At 40.6% G+C, this 23355-nt stretch overlaps 1 protein-coding gene across 1 annotated transcript; it reads right to left on the reverse strand.

Annotated features, from left to right (window-relative positions):
• Positions 1-32: 32 nt before the first annotated feature.
• Positions 33-16891, reverse strand: BTNL2 (butyrophilin like 2). Its single transcript, XM_082411748.1, has 7 exons — positions 14515-16891; positions 11437-11784; positions 9461-9742; positions 8206-8226; positions 4728-5075; positions 3404-3685; positions 33-2714 (listed from the first exon to the last, which is right to left on the reverse strand). The coding sequence occupies exons 1-7, from the start codon at positions 14657-14659 to the stop codon at positions 2488-2490; spliced, it is 1653 nt and encodes a 550-aa protein (XP_082267874.1). The 5' UTR covers positions 14660-16891; the 3' UTR covers positions 33-2487.
• Positions 16892-23355: the final 6464 nt, after the last annotated feature.

The raw sequence follows: 23355 nt of genomic DNA on the forward strand, positions 1-23355 counted from the left end.
AAAAAATACAGACACAAAGAAATCCATATATAGTATTTTATGATTCCATTTATATGAAATACCCAGTATAGGCAAATTCACAGAAACAAAGTATATTAGGGGCTGGAGGGAGGGAAAAATGGGTGTAACTGCTTAATGGTTATGGAGTTTCTTTTTAGAGTAATCAAAATATTCTGGAGCTGGATACTGATGAAGGTTGCACATATTGTGAAGGTAAAAATACCACAGAATTGGACACTTTATTTTTTTCTTTAAATAAAATTCTAATGGATATGAAAATTAAATACACTTTGATTACATTCCTTCCTAATTTTGACTGAACTCAGATTTGAGACATCATTTCAGTAATTATGTATCTTTCTCATCTTAGTAATAACATCTTTCCCATTTTGCATTCTGCCATTGAGATTTCCCTCTTCAAGAAACTGTAAACTCAGAGTCTAAAAAGGCCCGAAAACTGTTCATGATTTTTGGTTCCCTTTAAGTTAAAACAACAATAAGAATTGGGCACTTTAAAATGACTAAAATGATGAATTTTATGTGTATTTTACCACTACTGGAAAAATTAAAAAACTAAATAAAATAAATGTGAAAATACTTGTGAAATAATAATATTACATACTACAGTATTACACTACATAGCTTCAAACATAAATTTATGAGTTTAAAAATAGAGAAAACATATCATGACCCAAAAGAGAAAACTCCAGAATGCCGCAGATGAATAATCCTCAAAGGACAGCTAAAACCGTGACGTCTGCCTTCCTAGAAAGCAGCAGCCTGTCATTTGCAGGTATTCCTTATTCTCACTTCAGAAGATTTTAAGACTTTTTCCAAATCTTTATTTCTTCACATTCTTTCTTCTCCTATGTGTGGCTTCTCTATTTTGATTCATTGTGACTTTAAAATATTTTTATTTCCATTGCATTTTATTACTTGTGTTGCATTTATTGCTTATGCTTATTCTATAATTGTTAATTTTAAATTGTGTGCTTTTTTCACTCTAAAACAGAAATTGATATTTTCATATACATCACACATAACACATTTTTCTCTTGGACTAAAATTTCTGAAAAATGTCCTTCCTCCACATTCTTAATTAACTTTCTGAAAAAGTCTGGTGCAAGAATTACACACTTCATGTGATTTTCAAGATTATGTCTTAGTGATCAGATTTTTCTCCTTATATTCAGCTGTATTTTCTTTACCTCATTTTAACTGTATTTTTTGTTTTCTCAGCCCCACTTGGATAATTAATGGTCACCTTCCTAGAGAAAACGATCAAATATTTGATCATTCCTTGCACTTCCTCCTCTAGGCTAAATTGCATTTCCCATTGGATTTTCTAAGGGTCTTTTATCACCGGATATCAGATTGTGATCCGTAGGCAGGATGTCAGAGAGCTTGGGATATGATAGGTCACAGAAGGGATCAGTCTCCAGGTCAGATTTGATGCCAGAGTAAAGTTAAAGCCTCTTGATTGGGTAAATGGGTGATCGTGTGACTCCCCTTCAAGCGGTTGGTGAAAGGAGAAAAGAGCTGGGACTTAGAATATAATCCTGGTTTCCAGAATCCAGGGTTATTGTTTTCCTTGGAGGTGTCGCTGAGGCTCTCTTAGGTGCAGGGAAAATGTCAGGAGAACCTACAGTAGGGGACCAAAGAATGAAGGGGGGTGCAGAATTTCAGAGAAGAAAATTGGGGGGGGAGGTATAGATGAGGAGAGGAAATGGCCCAGTACTCATTTCCATAGCAACTCACTGCCCGAACCCGTTCTCAGTTGACACAAAGATGACTCCTTCACGACACCGTCCTTGGCAACACTCAGGACCCATACTGTCCGGTCCCTAACCTCCGCTTCTTGTAACCACCTTCCTGAGATGAGCCCCTCCTGGTCCATCGCAGTGAGGAGGCCGTCAGATCACTGTAGGAAGTCTGGCTGCGTGACTGTCTGTGGGCTACACGCTCATTTCCCTCAGAAAAGATCAGTTCTGAGTGAGATGTATTTGGATCCAATGTCTCATTCACTGCAGAGAAAGAAAATCCATTCTGATAATAATCAATACAGGAATATTTTAAAATATCAATTTCATGATATTAACGCCCAAACAGGAAAACAAAAGTTACAATGACTTAAGAAATTTAAAGTGAAAGAACTTTCTAGGGCACACAAAACAGCCTATCAATACATGGGAAGTCCTTCACTGGCAGAGCAGGAATAACCAATAAGCAAGTCACCATATTTGTAATGATCTTAGTGAAATGTTCATGCCAACAGAATCCCAGTTAAGTCTCAACTCTCAACTTCAAAGTAAGGATGGCTTTGCCCCTTTTTTTCTTCCTCTGCCTTAACTAGATCACTTGGGAATGTGCACTGGGAGATTAAATTATTGTCTTTTAATCCTTTTGCTTCTCTTATCACTGTAAACTGATCTCTTTCAACACTGATCCTCAATTACATGGATGTAAGCCATGAACTCTCATGTTTCATCAATTATTGACTATCCACTGAATGTCTCTGTGCTTCAGTGCCTGCTGAAAAGAGAGGTTAGGGAAAGTGTACAGTAAGGTTCCCATCACAAAGTGTGCTCCACGCTGTTTCTGTTTTCCTAACTTACCTTTTCTACAGCTCTTCCTCCAGATCAAGCCTACAGCCCCAACAAGAGGAAGCAATCCCAAAATAAGCAGTATCTTCCATGAAAAAGTCATCCCAGGCTCTAAAATGGAAACCCCAGAATCACATTAAATCATAAAACTGGGAAAATTTCAAGATCGTTCTTTTCATCTGATAGCTCCTAGACTGGAGAGGAAGGTGAGAATTAGTCCTGTCAAGAAGAAAGTGGGTCTGCTTCTCCCTGCTCTGCAGAGGCTGAGGAGAGGCTGGGGGTTTATGCTAGCTTTCCTGTTTGCTCCTCTCAGAAACACACACAGACGCACAGACACACTTCTGCCCCTTCTCTTTTCCAATTATACCACCACAATCACTGGAATAATGAGGGCGGCAAAAGGATAAATTTACCGAGTCCACAGCCATGAAGATGGTGTTAAGGAAAATTAATTTCTAATCCAGAAGAAAACCCATCATGAGGGGGAAAAAATGATGTCATTGTTTTCACATTAGAAGAAAAGAGATTGTAGATATAGTGATGATAGAATCAATTATTGGAATTCAGTAGATAACAATGTAACCATATAACCTTAGGGCTTTACTTGGGGATTTCAGGAAGAAACTCTAAAGAGTAGAATCTCTAGGTGTCCTGAAGACCAGCTTTGCAAGAGATAGCAAGAGACTTCATCAGAAAGAAAACATAAAAAACAAAAAATAGAAAAGCAATAAAATGAGTAAGTTTGGGTTGGTCTTCATATTTATTTCCCAAAGCTGAGAAGAGCACACGGAATCACTAACCTGAAGGAGAAAAAGTTGTCATTTTCTCCTCACCAAGAAGGGGATTGCTGATGGAGCAGGTCACATTCACAACAGAGCTGTTTGTGACCAGTAGAAACGCCTCCACATGGAACAGGCCCTGGCTGCCTTGAGTCAGGTCCTGGGAAACTGATGGTATTGTCTTTCCTTCCATGTCCCTCCATTGCACATGGGGCTGTGGGAACCACCCTTCTGAACTGCACTTCAGCTTTGTTTCTCCATCCTTCAGTGCCTCCATGGAGATCCGAGGGGAAGAACCCAAACCTGGGAACAGAGGTCAAGGAAGGCAATTTAGAGTCTCTGCAAGTGGTTACATAGTCAGTGATTGCACAGAGCAGGAAGAGAAGGGTTCAGAGGCTCAGAGAAGAAAGCAAAGCTTAGGAGGGAATTATACTCCACTCAGGAAGGAGACTAGCTGGAGCCTTTACTTGTTTCCTTTTGTTTGCAAATTTTTATTTTTATGCTTTGTATTCCTAAAATCATTCTGGGACAGATTAAGGGATACAATACATTTCAAATCCAATTTTTTTTCTTCTATATCTGAAACAAAATAACTTTGACCAGGTAGGTCATGAGTCACATGGCCAGAAAAAAAAAAAAAAAAAAAAAGACAGAGAGAATATCCTCAAAGAACAAAATCTTATAAATACATGTGTCCAATGGCAGAAAATGATGAAGCTCATTAAAACTTTTAACATGTGCTCTCATGGATGTTTTCTAAACATATTTATTAATTTGAATACACCATCAATGGGAGAAACAAGTAGATTTTCCACAATTTAGGCAATGTCCTCAATGGCATTTGCTAACCTTGGCAAATCAATTCTCACCCACAAACATAGGCAGTGGGAAATCATGATGCAGGGATTGATTTTGTCTTTCCTCCTCCGTCCTGCCAATACTGTCAACGTTTATGATTTTTGCTTATGTGGTGGATCTAGTTCAGCCTTCAAATCATCATGCTTCCTAATAACTACATATTTCCCAGAATTTTAAAAACACACTGAAATAATGAGTCCTGTGTACTTATGGAGTAAGAATCTCACATTTTACTAGGTGTATGGCCACTTTATGGAGATCCTGGGAAGGATACAAATTCTACACACAAAGAATCAAATCTGGTCCTTTAGGGTTTGTGGACTTTATGTATTTATTACAGCTCCTGCACATGGGAGAGTTTACCATAAATTTGATGAGTGAATGGACATTAAGAAAATTTCAGGTGCCAGAGAAATTTTCCATGAACTAGCAAGTTAAAGCAGTGGGAACAGATGTCGATTTCAAAACATCTATCTAGAATCCTTACCTATGATCTTCAGATCCAAATCAGCCTCCTGGTAGACACCATCTTTTTCAAAAAGGCACTGGTACTTCCCATCATCTGAAGTCTTGGCATTGTTTATCTGCAGGGTCAGCCTCCCCTCGTTGATAGCATCACTCACCAATGCAGTCCTCCCTCGATACTCGGCCATCTGCTCTCCAGCCACGTGGTCCCCATCCATATAGACATAAACAGCAGGATAACGGTGCCATCGCACCCACCTCACCTCCATGCTCTGTGCATCAGTCTTTGGGGACAGGGAACAGGTTAATTGTATGTCTTCTCCCACTCTGACAAGGATGGGTTGGGAAGGTCCAATCACTTTTAAGGAAGCTGTTAAATACAGCAGACAAAACACAATGAAAGATTCAAACTGGAGCAAATAGTGTCATCAGTAAGAACATCTTGAGTAGGATTTAGAACCCAGGGACATCCCAGGGGAGCCCTGAGGTTCAAAGTCATCCCCTGGAGAGGTAGAGGTTTGGTGGAATCAGGATAGAGGTTGTCCCTATTCAAGGCAGAACCATCCCATGATGTGTGTCTGTCTGAATATTATCACTAACTGAACCCACACCTGCAGCCCCTACCTATAATCTTATGCAGTTTTCAGCCCAATAAGAAAATAATTTTGCAATTAAAATTTTATCATTTTAAATTTGCACAACCTTAAACTACTTCTTAATCTGTGTATGTCTCAGCTTCTTATACCATAAGACAAATGTATCACTATCAAAATCATAAGGTTTTACTGGAGTTAAAATAATCCATATAAAGAGTTTGATGACCATGCAGTGTGAGTGGAGACCTGAGATTATAAGACTTGAGGTCATTGGAGCCAATCCCACTCTAGACTTTGATAATGGGGAGGGAACAAAACTGAGTCAGGTGGCCTTTTAGTAATGAAATGTGAAGAAACCTTCCCCTAGTTTGTTTTATAATACCTTATATGTCAGATCCAGCCACCGTATTTCAGTTCCCCAAGCTCCCACATATGTGGGGCTCTAAACACACACCAGTCAATGTTCTCAGGTGATCTTGAGAAATGTTATAAGATCAAGAATTGGGGAGACTGGCAAAATACGAAGCACAAAGCAAGAATGAATACATAAAAACGAGTCTAATTCCCCCATTATGAAGAATGGAGATTTTCTCTGAGGGCTTTCCTGGCTTTTCCTGGATCCAACTTCAGTTCTCATCAGGTCCTGGCCATGCTGATTATGCTCTATACTCTATTTAGTGTCATCCGTTTCCATCAAACGGTAGAATGTTTTTACCATTCTAATGCTGAAGTGTAATGATCATTTATAAAGAAATACAAGCATAAATTTGTAAACTGTCTGGATGGGGAGTCAATGATCAAAGGCAAAATGTCCTCATTATGTATTTAGCCAAAATCTTCTAGGTACTTCTCCAGAGAGGAAACTCATTGCCAACATAATTTTAATTTTCAGATTATTTCATTCTATTCTTGCTAAAATTTGACTCCCAGTTATATCCAGCATGTTGTTTGCTTTGTTCTGTAATTTTACCTAAAACGTATTATCTCTACTCCATATGTATCTGTTTAAATCTAAAGACAAAAGTAGGAGTCAGAAGAAAAAAAAAAGAACTAGTAGTTAGTTTGTTGCTATTTCTCCATCCATGTATCTTATAGTAATAAAGCAGATTGTTTCCTCATCTCTGTTATCCATATGAGGTTTTTTTTTTTCTCCTGTCCATGACCTGTGGTACAAATCAACTCTCAAACTGGATTACTCTTCCAGAGATTGGTAATTAAGAGCTAAAATTGACTGTTTCCCAACTGTAAAATGATGATAAATCTATTCACCTTTAAATTATTGTAAGAAAAGAAAATAATTCCTGAAAAGCACTTAGCATCGTCCCAGGCACGTTATTACCATTTCAAAAACTTGGTCATTATCTGTATAACCAACAACATTATTTGCCAGAGTAGGGAACTAGGACTTCAGTCTCAGGACTTCTAAGGAAATCTCGGTTCACCAGCAGCCTCTGAGCTCTAATTCACAAGCTCTAAAAACACGGAGGTAGCTGTGAATCTCCTACTCTACTCTCTATTAACAGCTCACCCTCAAAGCTCCTGAGGGCACAGCCCTCCTCCTGACAGGGAGCCCAGGGAAGCTTTGTCTTTTCATATTGTTTCAATTTGGGCCCAGAAGGTGTGCACAACCTAGAAACAACAGGACATCAGATTGTATTTTGTGTGCTAGGTGTCCAATGGGCATGTCAATTTGGTTCAGATAACTTAGAGAAATGAGTCTTCACTTACATTTTTCTTAAGGGCCAGAGACGTGGGTCAACCTGCCCAAACACTGGCTTGGCTTTCTGAGCTGTAACTAACAAGCTCTGCCAGCCAAGGTTTCTGTCCTATCACAAGCAGGTGTCAGCTGGGTGGGAGGGTATCCGACTTGGAAAGTAAGGTTCGCAGATGTGCACTCTCCTCAAACTGTGGAGTTACCTTTGACCGTCCCAAGGCCCTTTCCTTTATCTTTATGGTCCAAAGGGGTCCAAAGTGTCACACTAGACTCTGACAGAGATTGGGGTGTGTTGGTCACCCTAATTTTCCTCAAACACTCCGACATGGGCCGAAAAGTGTGCTTAAACTCACCTAACATGCGCACAGGCACGCACCCACATAAGCACATATTCCTGTAACAGGTGACTTGAGGGAGAGCAGAGTACTGATGCAAGGAGAAAACGAGCAGGTAGGGGGCAGGTTGGTTGTCATGGGCTGGGAGAAGAGGTCACAGAAATGAGGAACGGGAGGAAGATGATAAGGCAACAAAGGAGAAACTGAAAGACGTTCAAAAATCAGTTGGTTACTGTTTAAACCACTTATCTTAGGTACAGTAAAATCATACCTGCAGCCCAACGATCAAGTAAAGAAAAAAAAAGGAAAATGATCACCGCAAGCACAGGGTCCCAGGCTGCATCTAAGAAAGTCACAGCTCCCTCCCGAGAGTGATGAGGTCCGGCCTGCGGGGGTGAAGAGCAGGTGCAGAAACCGTAGCAGGGCCAGAGGTTGCAGGTGGTGGGTGAGGACCGCCAGTTATCACGATGGCACTGCTTCCTCACACTAGAAACTCACACTAGGGCCTCCAGAGCTGGGCCAGCTGTCCTTTGCCTTGCCCTACACACTCCCTTTCCTCCCACCCAGAAGGACAGAGCTTAGGTCTGCACCCATTTTAGGCATCCACCTGAGGCTCATTGGGGTCCCAGGAACACTGAAAGTGGCAGGTTACGAGGTGCAAAGACGCCTGCAGGAAGCTGCGCTTTGCTGGTCCCTCTAGCACTAAATGTGAGACTTGGGAAGGTCATGCCTCAGTTTCTCATCTGGATCACGAGGTGTCACCTTCTCTGTGCACGCTTTGTCCAAGGAGCACCACCTTCCCCTGGGGAGGGCGGAGGCTCGTGTATACTCGCGAGAGCCACCACCTCTACTTACCCAGCTCTGTCTGGAGTTTTTCTGGAAAGAGAATGAAAATAACATATCAAGGAATTTGGTCTAAGGGAAAGGAGAGAAAATATTTCCAAAAAAAAAAAAAAAAAAAAAACCCCAAAGTTCTACATTTTATGGAAACACTTGATTCCTAAGAAAGAAATAAAATGTAGAAAAATAATGATTTTTCCCCATCCACCTCCTGGTGGTCCAGCTGTTTTTCCCTTTCTCTGCACAACAAAAATGCTCTCAGTTCTACCACCCCATGATTCTGCTTGTTTCTGCTTATATTTAACATATCGATATTTAACTATTTCATAAAAATAATAATATTCTTTTTATACATGTATGAAAAGTATAAAAATATATGGACATAGACAATTATCACCCTTAATTACAAACTGAGAGAAATATAAATATCTAATATCTATGTGTGTTTTGCAATTATGTACATATATGTATTGTTCCTTTTAACATTAACATATAACATTTGTTTTAACTTTTTTTCCTGTATCCATTTATATGAATAACCATGTACTTATTTCTTTATATCTAAATGTAGAGGGTGTCCCAAAAGTCTTAGTGCAGTTTTAAGTTATTTAAAGCCAATAATCTTTCCATGATTGGAAATATCTATTTATAGAAAGATAGATGATAGATAGATAGATGATAGATAGATAGATAGATAGATAGATAGATAGATAGATGTAATCTTTATCATTTAAGTAGTCCATCAGGGGGATATTTTCAACCATTAAAATTTTTTGAAAATACCATTTTTCATCAATGCTATAAGTAACATAAGACACAACACTCCACTGTTGTATTGGGGTTTTGGCTATTGTTTTTGTTGCTATTTATAAATGAGGCTATAATAAAGATGCTGCTATGTAAACAGCTGTCTCCATCTCTGATTATCTTCAGATGATAAGCTCCTAGAGGTAACTGGCACAAATACAGCGCAAGAAAACATTTCAGTTGAAAGAATATAGTTGTATTTCCTTTACAATGTAACACATACTTGTGAGTAAAGAAAATTAATAAAGAAAGAAGTAAAGGCAGAATCTGAAAGAAACTGGAATGTCGTTAACAAGAGCTATACAGCGTATATATTTCCAGCCATAAATGTTTTATAGTTTTTAATGCATATTACAAAATATTAGATATTCTTCTTGATTAAAAAATATTAGGTGCTATGGAACAGTCCCTGCAAACTTTCCTGCTAATCAGAGCATCTTGGTCCTAGAGGCAGAGCACTGACCTGGGATGGAGATGTCTGACCCCCTCTCCTCAGTGAGTGTGGGGCTGTGGATAAAGCAGGACACAATCTCTGTAGAGACATTCCTGACCACAAGAGTGCTTTCTACATAGAACAAGCCATCTTCATCTTGGATGCTATGCTTAGAGATAGTCAGCAACTTTTCTCCCGTGATGTCTTGCCAAGAAATTTGAGGTTCTGGGAACCAGCCTTTTGCAGTGCACACAAGCTGGAGTCCGCTTTCCACAGATCCGTCCATGTGGATGTAAGGGTCAGACCCCAGACCTGTGGTGGAAAGACACAGCCCTGAGTCCCTAAGCCCATGGAGGCACAAATCACAGAGGCTGGGAGTCTAGTGACATTGTTCATAGGGAGAGAGCAGAAGTTCAAGGTTCTTGGGAGCAAAAGGTGGCCCAAAGTCCTCTTCCCATTCAAACTGGAGTTCACATACACTTTATTTATACCCCAGTCTCAATCCTTAAATTTTAGCATATGAGCAGTATTTTTATTCAGACCCAGACAGGAAAATAAGAGAAAGGGACATAATAACATTTTGCTTGTGTCTCTAGCACTGCAAACGAAGATGTGTTAAAATTTACTCATGAACTCCCTCATGCCACAGACTCTGCCCTTTTCATCTTAATATTATTGTGTCAGGCACTTTGACTTGTTGGATAATATCTTGACTCCAATTTAAGTAGAATATTTAATATAAAGTGAGACATCATTTCCAGGGAGAATATTCTTCTCATTTCTTTTGTTGGTGTTTGTGAACTTGGGGTGCAAATAGATAATCTGGGTTATGTAAAATGGGAAGCTTCATGTTGAGTTTCTGTATCTAAATATTCCATTCCATGGGAAAATGTTTTCGAGACATCCCAGTTTTATATAATCATGAAATTCTTTCTCTATTCAACACAACTCTCAAACCCAGATGAAGAGGATTCTATTTTCCATAGATGGTAGTTCTGTCTCTATCACTTGCTGGGGACAGAGACCCATTTTCTTCACCTAGAGCCTTAGAAAATGCATGGTTTCTTTTCAAATGTCCATGATAGTGAAATGCCTTAGTACGTGCCCTCCCCACTCCACATCTCAGAAGTATGTGGATTCTTTCATCCATCTTGAATCAACTTGAACATAATAACATTAATAATCATACATAGGTGTTAAGACAAAATGTGTTAGGGAACAGAAAGAGGTCACATCAGCTAGAGGTGTTAACATCTCCAGAGAACTATTTCCCTGATAAGGCAAATGGATTTGCCTGATTTTCTCTTTAGCACATGGAGGAGTTATTCCTGCCAGGGAACCATACGATAGTTTACTTTTCAGATATTTGTTTCTCCACAGAGACATCCTTTCTTCAGTTGTTCCCTTCTTCTGACTCTGTCCTACTTTGCTAACACAAAAACATCATGCAGACCCTTGTCACTCACAATGGGTATGTCCCCAAAGCATCTGTGAACCCCCAATTCACTGAACACTAGTATACGGTAATCTCCATAAAAGCATCATGTTCTTAACCTGTTAGTCTCATCACTAGCTTTCTAACTTGAGGCGGCGTTACACAAAGAAGCAATGTGTTCACATCTCAGTGACTGTGTACTTGAGGCTGAGTAGAGAACATGGGTGCGGGGCAGTCCACTAGGGTCGCTCGCCCAGCAATGGACTTGCCCTTGCGCACTAGCCTATATGGCACGAATTCTTGCCTCAGCCAAACTGCTAGTGACTACGTGTCATCAATGTTAAATAATCCTCAAGAATAGGCAAAACTGTATAAGTTAAATTTGGGGGAATTGTTTGTGAGTTCACTTTAAAGATTTCAGAACCACCTGCCTCCAAATGAATCAGGATAGAGGACTGGACAGGAGCAATTGCCTTGATGATTCGAAGGGAATTCTTCAATTGGAACTAAGCTTAACACAAATTAATATACTTCTCCTTCTGAGACCCTATGTCTTTTCTGAGATACTCACCTGCTACTTTGAGCAGCAAGCTTGTTTCTCCACAATAGTTTCCCTCTTGGAAACGGCACCAGTACTGCCCATGGTCAGATGGCCGGATGTTGTGTATCTTCAGAGCCACACTTCCCTCAGTAATGTTGTCCTCTATCCACTCTACCCGGCCTCTGTACTCCTGCATCTGCATCTCTGTCACCTCAGCTCCATCCCGATACAAAAACACAGGTGTGCTGAGCTCTGAGCGGTACCACCTCACCTCCATGTGCATCGTGGTCCTCTTGGGGAGGAGCTGACAGGTTAGTAGGGCATCTTCCCCGACCATGACCAGGGTAGGATGGGCAGAACCAATCACTCTAAAGTCATCTACAAAAGAGTGACAAAGAGAACCGGGAAATGCCAACTGGAGGATCAATATGATTGCTTTGGGATGTCTACTCTATGAAAATGGAGGCACCTGGAGGAGGGAAAGTTTTATTTGCAATGTTTTAGAGAAACCCAGCATTATGATTTGCATGTTTGGTTGTACAGAGACAATCTTGTGTACCAAAAATAACATGCAGTTCAAAAATTTTAGTGTGAGCGCTAAATCTATTACTTACCAGCTGTGTGATTTGGGGGCAAATCCATTATTCTCGATGAGATTTTGAGATTGCAATCTCAATTTCTTCTTTAAGATTTTAAAACCACCATCCTGGGTTGCTTTTATTCTCAAATAAGTTAATGTGTAAACTGATTTTTTTAAATGGGAACTTTATTAGTTAGTGATTTATTTTATATTTTACAGTGATTTATTTTCTAGTTAGTAATTTCACTTTGGTGACTGACATTGTAATCACTTTCCCTAAAATTTAGATAATAGATTTATTCAATAGATTTTTCAGCTTTTCAGAATTGTTTTTGTCTTGTCCTATGTAACGAACTGGGTTTGTTTTGCTTTGTTTTGTTTCGTTTTGTTTTTGTATGGACCTGGCAAGACTCCAGTTACTGGGGCTATGTAAAATGCAGTTTTTTTTTTTTTTTTTGGTAACTCTTTCTTGTTTTTAATGCTACTAGAACTTATACCCCATATATTTTCTGGTGTGTTAAAATTAAAACAGCCAATATTAACCACATGCATATTAGGAGGCCTATAATTATTTTGATACTTATGAGAATTTATAGAATATAGATATAATAAATGAATTTAAAGAGATGTTAATATTAACCATATTAACCAACATTATTGTTTGAATTTCATAAAAAGTTTGTTATTTTGAAAATATTTCCTGGTTGATTACTTCTAATACTTTGCAATTGAAATTTGGGGTGCACTTTGATGATAATTTTAGTAGTGGTGCTTTTGAAGGATGATTTTTTTTTTATATGAAGAATTACCTTTTGTGCTATACGAAACAAAATTTCTTCCCAGTTCCAACCTTCCCATTGTTCCCTGCTTCTTTCTTAGAAATTCTTACCTAAATTTTTGATTCAGATAATATCTTGTTTCTCTCAATGATAAAAAAAACTTGAAATATGTGTTATCCTTATAAAAGACTTCTACAGACAAGTTTATTGACCTAGCTGGGCCATAAAATGCAGTTTTTGCAAGGACATTTTGTGGTGGATTAAGGGTAGTGATTAGTGAAGTAAGTCAGAAAGAGAAAAACAAATATCGTATATTAATGCATATATGTGGAATCTAGAAAAATGGTACAGATGAACCTATTTGCAGGGCAGGAATAGAGATGCAGATGTAGACAATGGACATGTGGACACAGGGAGGAAGGGTAGGGTGGGACGAACTGGGAGATAAGGATTGACATATATACACTACCATGTATAAAACAGATAGCTAGTGGGAACCTGCTGTATAGCACAGGGAGCTCAGCTCCGTGCTCTGTGATGACCTAGACGGGTGGGATGGGGGGGAGGGGGTGGGAGGGAGGTCCAAGAGGGAGGGGATATATGTATACATATAGCTGATTCACTTCGTTGTACAGCAGAAACTAACATAACATTGTAAAGCAACTATACTCCATGTAAAAAAAAAAAAAACAGAAAAAAAAGGCAGTGATTAGTATAAAGAGTTCAAACCTTCCAATAAAATTTTAAGTCATGTTTGACGTCTTCTTTATCTGCAAATTGAAGAGCTGTTTAATGATTCTGTATGTTCCTATGCTTAATAATTTCATATGTCATGTATATTATGTTTTTTCTCATCCTAAAATGCTGTCCAGGGCCATTTGCACTTTGTGCAGATCCAACCCTCCTAAGAAGGAACTTCATCTCGTTTAGTTGCTGCTCAACATCAAGTAGATGGTGCTCAAAAGGTCACTATGGAACATAGGTAGACATCTGCTTGCATTGTGTTGATGGAATCTGAATATAAAGCTAGAACTGAAGCCATACCATCTGGGCGACTTCTTTTACAGGTTAGGAAGGTGCATCCCATAGCAGGGAGGGCAGCCTCACCACATCATATAGTTTCTGACAGCCTCATTCTGGAGCCTGTGTCTTCTGATGTCCTATCCAATGTTTTTTCCCACTTTGCAATCCTGCATTTTCCTTGGGGCTCTGATATTACCCACTGACATTGAATTTTCACAATCCCTTTTCAAAGTACAATATTTTGACCAACAAAATTCAGCTACTGAGACTTCCAAGCCCATTTCTTAGAAGTCTCCTTCTAGTTTCTTATTTCCAAGTACTTTTATGCTGTTTAATTTATGGTAAGAAGCAGCCACTTTTTTCTCACCCCAGAAGTGTTGTACTAAATAGAAGCAGGAGAATGGATGACTTACTGTGTTCCAGGTACTGATTTAAGTGTTTTCTATGTACAGCCTGATTTAATCTTAAAGGCTGTGCTAAGCTATGAGATGTAGGTAGGTTGTTATTCTTATAATAAAGATGAGAAAACTAAGGCAGAAGGTATTCAAGTAACTTTCCAAAGGTAACACAGCTGGAGGTGGAGGAACCCTTTTTATAACACAGGTGCTTTGACTCCTGAATCCCCACTCTTAATATTGTACTCGCCCTTTTGAATTTAGAACTCTGCACCCAGACTGGACCTCTGAGACACTCAAATATGCAGTAAAGGGAAGAAGAGCATCCTACCTGATTGCTTCATGCTGAGCAGTACAAAGAAGAAGGAGGCAACTACACCAGACAGACTGTATCCTAGAAAATCCACCATCTTCCCTGGAACAAACACAAGAGAAAATATGACTGTACCTAAATGAGGCTGTAATACAGCAAGCATTTCTGTGGTTTCCAGTGGTTACGTAGACATAAAGAGAAATCAACATCAACACCTTCCACAATCAAACGATGAAATGGGCTTGGTTCCCTTTCTCTGCATTTATCGATCATTTCCAACCTCTTACTTACTGTGTTGTACTTTAAACTATTTGGGGTCCCCGAGGGAAGATTTCTGATTTAAATGAAAATATCTTCTGGGCTAAAGGGACAATAATATTTAGATAATTTTAAAAAATCTCTTTAGACCCATTTATTCTGAGCATGCAGAATTCTAGAGCCCTCCTTCCAGTCCCTCCTGCAAAGTCCTTCATCTCTACGGTCTCCAAGATGTAAAGGAAAGAGCAGAAAGGCTCTGCATCCTAATGCTATAGCCAGGAAGCCATTACTAGGGCCTCGGGAGGACCCAGGGACAGGGGATGCCTTGAAAAGGAAAGGAAAGAATAGTGGAAATGGTGATACAGAAGAAGACGGGCAAAGAAATGACCTTGAATGACCTTTCAGTATCATCTAGAGGACATATAGAAATGAATTTTTAAAAATAGCCCAACTGGCAGAGATGGGCAAACCCAACATGCCCATTGTACCAGCATTATAAAAATACTTCTACACAGATTAAAAAAAGTTTTAAAACTATCCGGAAAAAAAAAAAATAGAATGCTAACTTTAGTTTTGGAAAATGAAGAATTCAGAGTGAAGCACGTTTAAGACTTATTCTACCTGCTGTGTCAAGTGTTTTATGGAAAGAAAAACTTGCTTCACACCAAATAGAAGAACCTGCATAGGAGCAATGATAAGTTACTGCTTCTCTCTCCCTGTAAACTAATGTCAATATGATTTTATAGAGCAGGGGGGAAAAACAACAGTCATCTGAAATGGGGATGATGAAATGTGGTTCAGGAGATTATTTTTACTCCATTATGACTATTTACTTTCTAAAGTGATGCATAATTTCATCTAAAATATCTCTAGGAAAAGTGATACAAGCCCAGTCACAAAGCCACAATACCTGAAAGAGTGCTCAACTATTTATGGAAAATTAGACTGAGCATTAGAAGACACCACAGAACAGTACTAGTTTGCCACTTGAACTAGATCAGTCAGGTTGCCTCAGATGAAAGGAAATTGCCTTCTTGACTCCTTGACTCCTCCTGTGAAAAGTAGAAACATGTTATTCCACCAAGTAAAAGCAAAGAAAACCCACAAAGACGGTGCTAAGCATCACTGCCCTTTCCTGTGAGATAAGAAGGACTCACACTTGCTACAAACCAGTTTATAGGTTTGTGTTCCTTTAGGCTCTTTATGTGAAAGCCGAGGGGAAACCTACAAATGCCCTCTAGAAAAAAAGCTGTCCAAATCATTGAAGCTTTTGAAGAAATTGTGAAAATGCATCTTAACCTTCAGTGATGCTCAGAAAGAGATTTGTAAGAGAGTATAAACAGGGTGAATAAATGCCTTAGACCAGGGTTCTCAATGGGGACGGAGATGGTTTTGCCCTTGGAGGACACTTGGCCAATGTCTGCAGACACGTTTGGTTGTCACACCTCAGGGGAGGGGACTCCCAGTGGGTATTAGCCAGGGATGTTGCTAAACATCCTACAATGCACAGGAAAGCCCCTACAGCAAAGAATTACACAGCCCAAAATGTCAATAATGCCAAGGAAAAGCATTGCCATAGACCATCAGCTGTCAGCGTGCTGAAAATCTTTGGCACATTTTTTTTGTAAATAAATAACTGGACTCACATTGTAATCGTTAAATCAAAACATTTTAATCATAAGCTTTTGACATCTCCGTGTTATGACTTGAGTGTAAGCCAAGAATCTTCTGAAACCGCCATTGATATTAAATATGGTAAACTTTGATATTGTAAAGTGATATGTCCTAATATGCATGTGTTTCATCAAATTCTCAAAAATCCATGTTTCAATTAGTTTTCTGGATAAAGTGCAACTGTTAAGATGAGGTGATAAGTGATGGTATTTAGGCATTGGGTAAGTAACAATTCCAGATTTCAAGGTCTACGTATGCGCTATTAAAATTCATGCCAAAGAAAATTACAAGTTTCTACATGTCATGGGTTGTTAGAGGATATTTTTTTTCAGTAAAAAACCTCAAAAGTTAAATTCTCAAAATGCCAAGTAACCGTAGTAATTAACTGGTGTTAATGAATTAAATCAGTTCATGAAGTTTGAAGCTTATTTATCTATATACACTTGAACAATAGATCCCCATTTTTAAAGAGAGAAAGCAAAGTAGCATGAGATTTCTTGCAACAAAGGTGACTTTGTGTTTACTTCCGTGACCTTGAGAATCTCACTCTATTTCCTTGAACCTCTCCTTTCTCTCCTCTCTGAAGGAGACAATCATTCCTAACATTTTTCCGGCTGTATCATCACCATGTGACAGACAAGGAAGCAAGGCTCAGAGGCACAAGCCCAACATCCGACATGACAAATGAGTCATGTGATCCTGGTTTTCTGAGGTTTAATCTAGAGCCCCTTCCTCACCCAGCCTGCTTCACAGCAATATTGTGAGCCTCGAATACACTATGGCAGCACTTTGAAAAACGTAAAATGGAGTTGAGTATAAAATACAAGTAGGGGGGACTTCCCTGGTGGCGCAGTGGTTAAGAATCCGCCTGCCAATGCAGGGGACACGGGTTCGAGCCCTGGTCCGGGAAGATCCCACATGCCCCAGAGCAACTAAGCCCGTGTGCCACAACTACTGAGCCTGCGCTCTAGAGCCCGCAAGCCACAACCACTGAGCCCGCGAGCCACAACTACTGAGCCCACGTGCCACAACTACTGAAGCCTGCATGCCTAGAGCCTGTGCTCCACAACAAGAGAAACCACCTCAATAAGACGCCCGTGCACGGCAACGAAGAGTAGCCCCCGCTCGCTGCAACTAGAGAAAAGCCCGTGCGCAGCAACGAAGACCCCACACAACCAAGATTAATTAATTAATTAAAAAAAAATACAAGTAGGTGATATGACGACAAGGGGCAGAGGGTCCCTGACAGGTGTCTCTATGCCCTGCTTCGTCATCTTAGTCAACTTCCCTTTCCTCCCCGAGCTGTCCTCCACCAGAGAGTCTCCAAACCACTCACGTGTCCCCGTCTTTGCTTGGGGGAGAAACCTGGGGCTGCTGGGGCTTCTCCTCACTGCGTCTCAGCTGTACCCTGCATCAACAGAGCAGATGTCCAAAGACAGGTCAGAGCTTGAAGTGCTGACTGGAGCAAGAATTGAGGGACAGCCAGATGGGGTGGAGGGAGCCCCCATCCCCCAGGGCTTTGGGTGAAGGAGGATTTAAGCCACCTCACCCAAACTGAAGGAAGAGCCAGATCCCTGAAGATGAGATTCCAGTCAGAATCGCATGTTAACCTCCTGGCTGTAATCCTCTGGAAAGTGAAACTGAGATGGCGAGTGAACTTTGGCTGGGTTTAGTTATGAGTTCTTTAGAGCTGCAGACCAAACCGTGACATTTACACTCCTCACCCTTCCCCAGAAAGCCAGGTCCCATTGGACACCCATCTGTGCCATCTCATCAGGTCTTCACACAGCACCTCAGGCTGGTGGTCTGTCTACAGCAACCCCTCTACCTACCCACACGTCAAGGACTTCCATCTAATGCCAAGTTTCCACCAGAATACAGTGTGCATGGGGCTTAGAGTAGGAAGCACGACTGAATACCTAATATCCTTCCCCTCTATTCACTGATGAGAAAACAGAGGCCCAGAGAAAGGCATTACCTTCTCCAGGATCAGAGCGCCAGGCCAAGGTCTCCTCCGTGCTAGTTTATTGCTCTTTTAACTTTGGTTCTTTATCTCCCTTTGCTGGGTAATAAAGAGCTTAATTATTCTCAGACATTAAACCAAAGAAATTTAATAAGCTTCTCAACACAACGTTTAGGCACAAAAATTATGATGATGGAAGTTATAGGCACATTTTGTGTGTGTGTGTCTGTTTTGGTTTAAGTTAGATTTTCTTTTAAAGTCCTCTTAAGTCCATTTTCTTGAATCAGAGTGCAAGTACCCCTGGGGATCTGCAGATACAGGCATACTTCCTTTAATTATGCTTCCCAGATATTGCTTTTTTTTTTTTTAAACAAATTGAAGTTTTGTGGCAACTCTCAGTCAAGCAAGTCTATTGGCACCATTTTCCCAACAGCATCTGTTCACTTCATGTCTCATGTCACATTTTGGTAATTCTTGCAATACTTCTAACTTGTTCATTATTATTATTTTTGAATGGTGATCTGTGATCAGTGATCTTTGATGCTACTCCTGCAGCTCACCGAAGGCACAGATGATGACTAGCATTTTTTAGCAATAACGTATTTTTAATTAAGATATGTACTTTTTTAGACATAATGCTACTGTACACTTAATAGGCTACAGCACAGTATAAACATAAATTTTATAAGCACTGAGAAGCCAAGAAATTTGTGTGACTCGCTTTATTGTGATACTTGCTTTATTGTGGTGGTCTGGAATCACACCTGCAGTATCTCCGAGGTATGCCTGTATATTCTCAGGAATTCAAGAGTTCTCCAGAACAATTTTTTCTTTTTTTCTTTTTTATTTATTTATTTATTTTTGGCGCGTTGTGTCTTTGTTGCTGCGCGCGGGCTTTCTCTAGTTGTGGTGAGCGGGGGATACTCTTCGTTGCGGTTTGCGGGCTTCTCATTGCGGTGGCTTCTCTTGCTGCTGAGCACAGGATCTCCGTGCGTGGGCTTCAGGAGTTGTGGCACACGGGCTCAGTAGTTGTGGCTCTCGGGCTCTAGAGCACAGGCTCTGTAGTTGTGGCGCATGGGCTTAATTGCTCCGCAGCATGTGGGATCTTCCCGGACCAGGGCTCGAACCTGTGTCCCCTGCATTGGCAGGCGGATTGTTAATCACCACGCCACCAGGGAATTCCCTCTCCAGAACAATTTAAATTTAATTTTAGGTGTTCATTTCAATGTAAAATAGAAGCATATGCAACATTATGGTGTGGTAGTGTTTAAGCTGATTTTTTTTCCTGAAGTTTCTTCCTCTCCTCTGGTATGATCAGCCCATATTTGGGCCATCTAACTTGAAACTGCTATTCTTAATGATGAATGTTTTCCCTCCAATCTTCAGTGTAGATAAAGACCCTTCCCATTGTGGAGGATGAGGGGTTTGAAGAGGAGACAAAAATAATTAAACATTGGTGAAAGTTCCTTTACCCTGTTTCTTTCTCTCAATGAGGGTAGAAGGGACCGTGCCCCACTTCACCTCTGATTCCCAGAACGGCAGCGGTGCCACAGACGTCTCTCTCCTACAACAGAACCAAAGAGCAGCAGGAAAGGGAAAGCTACCCAAGGCAAGAAGAATTGTGCCCTGGAAGCTTCAACTATTAGAATGAAAATTTGCTGCCTAAAATGCTGGCATGGGGTGATACAGGAAGAGGAGAGTGATGGTATGGATATAACAGTCATCATCACCAATATGGGAAGGACAGGGACGAGCAGGGGCAGTGTGACCATGACATACAGTGGGAGCCAACGCTGTAAGTATGAGGAGAGCCTTCTGCACCAGCCCTGCACCACCTCCTACCTGGGGACTTAGAAATAACCCTGGGCAGAGAGCTGTTTTTAAATTATTAATTGTTGTGAAAGCCACGGAATTTTCTGGAAATTACTAGATTGACCCCTTTGCTCTAAGACATTATAGGGCTTGACATAAAAATTAGGATCAGTAATAGGAAAACACAGAAATTTATTTTTTCACACCCAATTTTGTGGTATGAAAATATTCTACTCATGACACATATTCTGTATTGTCTTGATGGTATATGTTGTTGGAATTTTCCCAGGACCTTAGGACTTGTCTTTGCGTTTTGTTTATGGTCAGTCACATTAGCACCAACTGACCACTTAAAGAAGCTCTATTTAAAATTTTATGCATCTCTTCACAAAAGGCCCGTACATACACTTTTTCAAGGGGACCCCAGTTTTGAAATAAGGACTGTGTCCTGAATTATGCTGTGGATTATGGATATTCATTTTGTGTAGGGACATGTTGGTATGTGGAAGAGAGAGGCATGAAAACAAGACAAATTCTCCTATCAGTGAGGAAACCAGGGAAAATGAGGATTCCAGAGAAGGCAGGAGGATGGAGGGAAAGGGTGTCATGCATCAATATGGCCACCAGATGGCAGCAGAGACATGCTCACTGTCTGCCCCTCAAGGGCTTTTGTTCAAAACCTGATTCACTCCAGACCTTTCCTCTTCCAAATGCTACTGTCCTGTATGACACACATTCATGATTCTCTTAGCTAGTAGATGACAAAAGGAGCCCTGAGCTTAGGATGTCTGAGATTTAAATTCTAGTTTTGCTATAAATTTGGGCAAGCTTCTTCTTTGGATAATTCTGTTCATTTCTGAGGTTTCAATTTCATTAGCTTTAAAATGTACGCTACTCACATTTAAACATTCCTAAAGGGTATGTGAAAATATAACTGTGACACAAAATCCCTATTTAGGTTTCATTATTGGGAGTAGAGAGTCTTGGAAAGGTCGGAGGCTAAAACAATAGGAGAGATAAATGAAAATAAGAGAAAAAGCCTTATTGAGAGAGGACATCAGGACTCTTGCTATGAATTCAGAGAAATTCAGGTGATCACTGTCAACTTCTATTTGGGGGACCTGGTGGAAATCTATTTTGAGAGTTGTCAGGTGGACTCACCATAAAGGTAATAATTATTTCATGGAGTCCCCTAGCAATGGGTCTTATAAACGTAGAGTTCTCTCTGGGCAAAAGAAAGAAAAAGTATCAACTCAACTCTCATATCCTGGTGGCATAGCAGTCTATCATTCTACTGTCTTCTTGGTTTGTTTTCTGACTAGAGGGGAGAAAGCACTGGCAGGGCTCTGAGATGCCCACCCAGATGCTGAGGCACGTGTCTAATGTTCCCCAAAGCACAGAGTGGGGAGGGGGGTTGATGCTCAGAGTTGGATGGTGGGCTTTCTTCATATGCATGACCACAGTGCAGTTGGCACCTCGGGAAGGGTAACCTTCTATGTCTCTCTCCTCCATCACCTTTGACGCTCTGGAACAACTACAGATAGGAAAGTCTGACTCTCGCTATTGTTTGGAAGAAGCCCGAAGATCTAAAATCTTGTTTAAAATAACATTTCTTGGATCTGTTCCTCTCGCAAATGTGTTTTTCTGACACAGGATAAAAGATAATTAGCTTTGATAGAGGGGGATGATTCCCTCACTTGAAGGCAATATTCGAGCCTAAAATGAGAAGTTCAAGCTACCCGTAACAGGGACAGTAGGGGGAGGAAGTAGACCCACCAGGGGGGCTTTGTGTGGAGGAGGAAGCTGACCAAACAGGGGCAAGTCAGCAACCCTGACCTCTGGGAATGTTGCACCCCAAAGGGTGGTGTGTTCCCAGGTATAAACAGCCTGAAGATTAACCCAAGTCCTGAAGGGGTAGAAGCAAGTTACTCTGTGTCCGTGGCCATATTGGAGGCCCCGCTGTGATATCTCAGGTCCATAGAGATGAAGGTGATGTGGTAATAAATGCTCGGGGAAGATCTCTGAGGACTCCTTGGTGTGTATGCCTCCCTGTCCTACTCTACCTTATCCAGTGTCACCTTGGCCTCAGTAGGGGACACAATGGACATGGAATTGTGCTTCTCTTCCGGAGACCTGCGGGGCTTAGGGCCATGACCATGTTCCTTTAAATCAAAGGGAAGCACGGCATTGCCATCTGGCCAAAACCCAGGAGGAAAAAGAATCAGTGACAAAGTGAGATCCTACAGACTGAGGAATCATTTAAAGGAGAAGGAAGAATATAGTGATTTCTAAAGTTCCTGCCACAAAAATGGGGTAACTGTAATACTGTGATTGGCCCCAAGGACTCTCATTCAGATCCAGCTTTCTTAACAAAATCTCCCCATCTTACAGATTTTCCACCAGAAGTCAGTATAAAAATAAAAAGCAGTGGAACTTTTGCACAGTGGTGCTTAAAATACCGAAACATTTAGGGTTGGGGGGCTGAGCTAAATCCTAGCTGAAGAGCTCATTGTACTGTTAGAGCCATCCCAGTCTTAGAATCCAAAAAGTGTCTGACAAACCAATTACTCCTCTGAAGTGTTTAAATTTTTTAAAATGTACTTTTAAATTTCAGTTTTTACTTTGAAATTTACTTTTGTGAGAAAGTTACAGAATTGTAAACACAGTCACTAATTATCATCCATGACTTTTCGAAAGTGATAAAACTATGTAAAATTGATTCCGCTGCAGGTTTTAGCCTGTAGGAGTGAAGCTCATGGGAAGAGTTGGTGAAACACACACTAACGCACTAGCAAACTAGCACAGATGCCTCAGTTTGGGAATTAGGAGGACCACAGGATGTGTCTTAATAACTGCAAACTCCTCCCAGGACCCCAGAGAATGCACAATCACAGAGATAGCCAAGCATCTCACACCAGAAATAGGAGAACCTTCTGAATGTTGGGGAAAAGAGGGTTAAAGAAAAGCACACCAACCTAGCAAGCCTCCTGCCTTTGCACCCTTGTACCCTCCCATACTTCCTTGGTTCAAATACTGTGCTCGGCCCTCCTGGCAGTCCCAAGCAGGCTATTGCAGTTCCTCATGTGACCAGTAGATGGCATGTTTGTCCAAGAACGTGCACCAGGTTTCAAGGAGGCTAGCGACTTTCTGAG

Source organism: Balaenoptera physalus (genome assembly GCF_965194825.1).
Source record: "Balaenoptera physalus genome assembly, chromosome: 11".
Lineage (NCBI taxonomy): Eukaryota > Metazoa > Chordata > Mammalia > Artiodactyla > Balaenopteridae > Balaenoptera > Balaenoptera physalus.